A 6,000-nucleotide genomic window follows, 5' to 3' on the forward strand; every position below is an offset into this window, starting at 1 on the left:
ATAGAATAAATGTGCTCTATTTTTCAGTCCGTTTGAAAGCAAATTTGATCGAATTTTGCATGCATTGCCAATCCTTCTGGTTAGAGCCTAATGTAGAGGGGAAAACTGAGCCCGTTGATTTATAAGCTATGCTTTCTCTTTACTTTACACTTTGATATAATTAAATGATGTTTCTTGAAACACTGCATTTTCCTTTTTTACAATTAAGTTGAGTTCTTGTTCCAATTAAAAATGTAATTGACTATCATTTATAACCTGGGCAATTAAACGTGTGCTCTCTTTATCATTGATAGCTTCAGCAGACAGTGTAGCTTATGAGGCATCTTCCGATCATACAAAGAAGGCATTTGTATGTGTTTTTAATGTTGATTATTATTAGACAACAATATAGAGGCGATATGCAATCACATTACATGTTCAGGTAACATTTCCTTGAATCTTAGTTTAATTAAATTCTCCTCTTCCCATCTTGTTTCCCATCATCATCCGAAGTCTGTTTGTCCTTTCCTTCATTTCCCGTCCGTCTGGCCCTCCGCCCTCGGAGTGCTGGCTGCAGTTTGCCCGTATGGCCGAGCTCTGGAGATGCGTGGAGGGCTCCTGGTTGTAATTGGGGCTAATAGCTCTGGCCATCTGCCTGAGTCTGAATCTACCCACATGTGTTGGGCTGTGGTCTGGCCTCACTGACCACTCAGTTGAAGGACACTCCTCCACTTGTCCACCTGGCCAAGAACCAGCATGGAGCAATAATATCCAGCTGCAGCCACTGCACATATGGCCTCAGCTTCTCTGATTCTGCTGAAAGGCATCATGCACAAATCAAGAGAACCTTAATACTTAAGATGCAGGGGGCTTGTGTGCTCGCTGTGGGTTAAGCCCTGCGTTTTCTGTCGCAGAATCCTCCTTGTCCCGTGTCTTCTCTGCGTGAGGGTGAATGTAAAGGTGAAGCCCACTTTGTGTTTGCAGTGGCAGGGTGGAGGGGAGGCAGATGGCACACACAGGCTCTCTGCACTGAGGAGAATCACAGATAATTGGAGAGTGATGCTTAGCCGCAGCCCTGCCGATCGATGCCAATCCGCCTGCTCTAAGTCCAGGGGTTATGCTTTGCTTTTCTTTCCATACACTGCAATTAATCCAGTGTTTAGCCCTGAATGTGAAGAGTGCAGGAGAATACCAATGACCCGTTTAAGGCCCGCTTGTCCTTAATCTTTCCCTTCTAGTCCCTAAAAATGCACAGATGTTGTGTCAGGTGGGATTGGTCTGGTCACTGCACCTGAACATTCACACTACCACAAAACGCAAAGGGAGAATATTCGAAGCAAACACGCTTGGAAATCCAACACGATCAAAACACATGCTTGTTTCTTTCACAAGCTCCCATTACAACACATCAACAAAGGCCCACAGCAGCGTCTCCTGAGACAGAATGAAAGCAGCCTCGGGGTAGTGTTAACTGGCTGAGTAAATGATAGATTTATATCCTAAATCCATTAGCAAAGCCACGGGGACCACATAGACACCTTAAGCTGCTGACGGAGGGGGGGGGGGGGGGCAAAGGGAGGGGCTGAAGGGAACCGGATGTTCCCTTGTATGTTGCTAGTAAATGTTTTAATGATTTTAATAGAAACAACATTTTTCGTGTTCATTTTGGTCGTGATTTTAAGGGTGTAATGGATTATGAGAGAGGACTGATCCTAAATTCATTTGGATTGATGTGCAACCCCCTGAATTATTTAACGAAGCAAAGAGGTTGGTATCTTTGAGGGAAATGAGTCCTCTTCTTGAATGGCTTGTGTTTCCTGCTGAAGTGGCTAATATTTTAATTAAGCCTGAGGAGGACTCTCTCTCCTCCCTGAGAGCCCCCTGATAAACTCCCTCTCCTCTGTTGATGGTAATTTAGCGGCTCCCCGGAGACGCTCGCAGACACGGTGGGTGAGCCAGCGCTTCATTGTGTCCCCCCCCCGCGCCTCTCGGTCTTTAACGTGTGCGTGCTAATTGGTGGACGTGCTAGCCGCTCCTGCCGCGCAGCACGCCGCTCTGTCCACAGCCCGTCCTGGGGGGCCCTTCACAGGCTTTAGTCAGGCCTAAGTGGGGCTCTTTGTGGGCTGTTTGTCAGGCCTAAGCAGGCTGCCACGGGGGGTCTTTGTTGCCGGGATGTAGTGCTAAATGGAGGCAGATGGCTGGGAGTTGGCCACGTGAGGCTCCGAGATGCAGAGGGGCCAGAGGGGAGCGGGAGAGGGGGCCCGGCTCGGCTCTGTCGCCCTCAAAGAGAGGGTCACACTGGGTCATAGCCCCTGTCTGCCTCTTGTTAGCACTCTCAATAGGGACCATGTGTGCCCAGATTTGCCCCCTAGTCTGCAGGGACAGTTTCCAAGGAAACAGGGGACGGAGAATTCTCCCGAAGGCCCGGAGGGAGCCGGTGGGACGGGGCATCCCCCCCGTACTGGTCGAGAGGCTCCCACACACTCATAGACACCCAGAGTCTATAAAAACCGGCTAAACGCAGTTTGACTGGCGTGGAGGGCGTGTCCCAGCCTAATGGCTCTTTAGTCAGCTGGGATAATGGACTGTCTGTTGCTCTGCTCTCTGCATTTCCTATCACAACGTTTTCTCTCTTTGTCTCACGCACTCATATAGAGCAATTACAAGGTGTGAGGTGTTGGAGAGTTTTCTAACGTGATGATTTACGGGGTTTGGGGGAGAGATGTGAGTTAAGTGTGTTGGCCAACATATTTATCAAATGAAGATTTAAATAGCCTGATGCTATTTATACGTTTTTAATACCCTTTTTAATGACGTAGGAGTCAACCACAGGCTGCATATCTAGGGGTTTTATCTGAATTATGAAAAGGAAATAGTGACATTGTGGCACTGTCTTCCTTTACTGTATAACATCAATAGAAATGTTTAATAGAAATAATTAACTAGGCTTACTTCAGACTAAAAATGACTTTAATTCTACAACAAACTGATGTTTTTCCTACTTGGAGAGTGCAGAGTGCTTATCTTTAGTTTATATTTTCAAATACCATGAAATACCTGACACTAACAGGCCCCATCATCCTGCCCGGTAATGATCGGTTTGCTTCATTCAATCAGGTTGATGGAAATACCACCATATTCACATCATCATTTATGCAGATTCTAATAAACACTTACATGTAATATCATTTTCATAAGGGTTTACTCTGTTGTCATTTCTCTGGGTTTCTTTTTGTCACCTTTGTGTCAAATATATGTTTAGATATCTGTCTCTGTAATGTCAGCTTCCACCCGAACACAATCGAATATAATTGTTGGTGGTTCTCAAAGCACAAAATAAGTTACCAAAAGTTAGTTTTCATTCCGGGACCACTGGACCGGTCTCTGTAGATAAACCCCACAACATTCTGTAAACAGGTTTTTATAGGAACGATTATTTGGAAGAAAGTAGTTCCATGGAAATCTGTTGGATGAACTTTCTCTTTAAGGCCGTGCAGCTCAGTGTTGAAGCTGACCCATGTCCTCTCTCCCTTGCAGGTTTGCGGGGCGGACAGTCAACAGTGGAGCTCTGGTGCTGGTGTGTTTGGAGCTGAAGGAGTCCTCCACCGCCCTGCTGACCATCAACACAGAGAAGAGCGTCATGGCATCCATGTTGCTCCGAGACCTCAAACAACCCCTCGTCCAGGCGTAGACTCCCCCTCCTCCCTCCTCCCTTTAGTGAAGGTACAGGGGAACCACACCTCCTAAAAGATTCAATACATTCTATTCCTCTGGTTTAGGACAGTTCAGGCAGATATTGCAAACCCATGGCACTTTTATCTGAAATACAGAAAAGACAATATAGCTGGAATAAATTGATCATACAAATAATTAACTGGAAATACTTAAAAGAGATTTTTATTTTGATCTGATTTGGGAAAAGATTGACCTGAATGGCAGGAATATCTAAGACTTGAATAAAGTGATGATCCTCTTTGAACACACACAGAAGGCCTAAATATGACATTACTATATTTAATTATGTCAAAACATCTGGTCATTTAACCACAGTGGTGATTATTTCATATTCATGCCCTTTGTGGTTTTTTACCAAAGAATATTATGTACAATCAGCTGTACAAAGATGTTGGGAGAAACTGTATCCTGCAGGAATATTGTGTTTGCTCATTCTTTTGTGCCAAAAACTGAGAAAAGGAGGATTTTTTTTTTTTTTCAATGAATTGAAGCCCATATATAAACCTTTGAAAAGCTGAGCCAAACCATTAAAGCCTTTCTCCCTGATGTGGTTTTACATCCCAACCTTCATGCTGCCCCCTAAATCACATGTTTTAAAGTGCCTTCTATGTGAAAATAATGTTATTTAGAAAAGTAAATTAGACTTAAATCAACAAGGTCGTTTTATTTGTATCGCTTTTGCTGAACAATAAAAAAGTGGATTTATTAAAACAATAACCTTTTATTTATTTGTGTTTTGCTGGTATTGCTGATGGCGCCTGTTCAACATCTCTCTGCTGTGATTTATGGTCCTTTAGAGGATCGTGGCTGAATCACAAAGTCGTTAATGATGAGTTCTGCTAATTGGCAGGCTGAGGCGCAGACCGTGTACTCATGATTTTGATGAATCTGTCACTCCACCTGCTCACATATCTTCGTCCCCCTTTTCTCCCACGTTTCCATCAACAATTAACTATTTCTATCCAATGAACCAAGAAGTAGTGACTGGGCAAAAGAGTTCTCACTTCCACACTTTTTCATAAATAAACTAACGATAACACTGATAATAAAAGAAATCATGCAAATCATAATAAATATGAACTTGTAAAACTGCTGATTATACTTAATAGGTCAAATCAGTACTCCGTAAATACAACATTATTTAAATCATAACAGATTCATGTCTGACACCAACAACAACAATTAAAACATAAGCTGCTGTATTCTATACTCATGTATTATTTTTTACATTGGAGTCATACAGTTAAGCATCTTCTTTTTTGACTTTTCTGAAAAATAAATACCTGCCAAACCCAGAAGGTTTTTAATCAACCCTTACTGCTGTAATGAAGCATTTTCATAAACCTCAGTGTTTAAAAATATAATACAAATATTATGTCTGCTGCACGGGAAATACAAATTAAATCTGTTTCTCAAGTTGCATCTGTATTAGCCGGAAATGAGCAAATATGTCTTTGCTTAATTTGAACGTGAACCAACTTGTAACCATTTTAGAATCAGTAATGGCTGTCTTCATTGAAGTTAGTCTCCATTATTTCATACTAACATATCAAATAACTTGCAGAAAGGACATATGTCTCTGCTGTCTTCCCGGATTAGGAACTACAGTACCATCACAACTTGTGTGGGGAAAATGTATTTTTCATGCAGCCTAATGACTTATTTCTTCATCTAGATGATTTGAAGATTCTCCAGAGCATCTGTAAGTTTTGCTTAAACACCTTCTGAGTTTTCGAACATATGAACTAAAAGCCATGGGTGCTTAGCTCTTTAATTTGAATGTAAAGTAATGCAGAACATGAGAGGCTCGAAAAAAAAGATGACATAAATTGCATTTTCTGATTTAGATTACTCTAGGTCACATCCTGGTATTGAGAATAAAACATAAAGCAAAACAGCAGTTCAGCAATACAAAGTGAAAACCCCAAACTGCTGGCCCCTTCAATAAACCAACAACATTAATATTTAAGAGAGTCGATGATAGCAGTTTGTGTGCCGCAGAGCAGTATTAAGAGTCAACAGCACAACCAAGTGTTTGTTTCTTTGCTGCAAACTGTAGAACACCTCTTACGATACACGATCAAGTATCCGTGTACACTGATGTATTTTAATATTCAGTAGTAGATATATGAGGACTGTGCATTGAGAATGATGTACAGTAAGAGCTTCAGCTGGTGAGTGGAGAAGCTCTTAGCAAACTGAAGCCGCCTTTAGACAGCTGTGCAGTGCTGCTTATTGTCGGGTAAAGTAGTGCAGATGTGCGTGATGTGTTGTAGCTTTGAGGCG

At 42.3% G+C, this 6,000-nt stretch overlaps 1 protein-coding gene across 3 annotated transcripts in view; it reads left to right on the forward strand.

Annotated features, from left to right (window-relative positions):
- The window catches only part of ap3b1a (adaptor related protein complex 3 subunit beta 1a), a 51,796-nt gene extending 47,368 nt beyond the window's left edge, over positions 1 to 4,428 (forward strand). For all 3 annotated transcript variants that reach the window (XM_034238906.1, XM_034238904.1, XM_034238905.1), the window contains one exon: positions 3,517 to 4,428. In XM_034238906.1, coding sequence (XP_034094797.1) covers positions 3,517 to 3,670 — 154 coding nt within the window. In that variant the 3' untranslated portion in view covers positions 3,671 to 4,428. The remainder of the gene's footprint in view (positions 1 to 3,516) is intronic.
- The last annotated feature ends 1,572 nt before the right edge of the window (positions 4,429 to 6,000 follow it).

The sequence above is a fragment of the Gymnodraco acuticeps genome, unplaced genomic scaffold (assembly GCF_902827175.1).
Source record: "Gymnodraco acuticeps unplaced genomic scaffold, fGymAcu1.1, whole genome shotgun sequence".
Lineage (NCBI taxonomy): Eukaryota > Metazoa > Chordata > Actinopteri > Perciformes > Bathydraconidae > Gymnodraco > Gymnodraco acuticeps.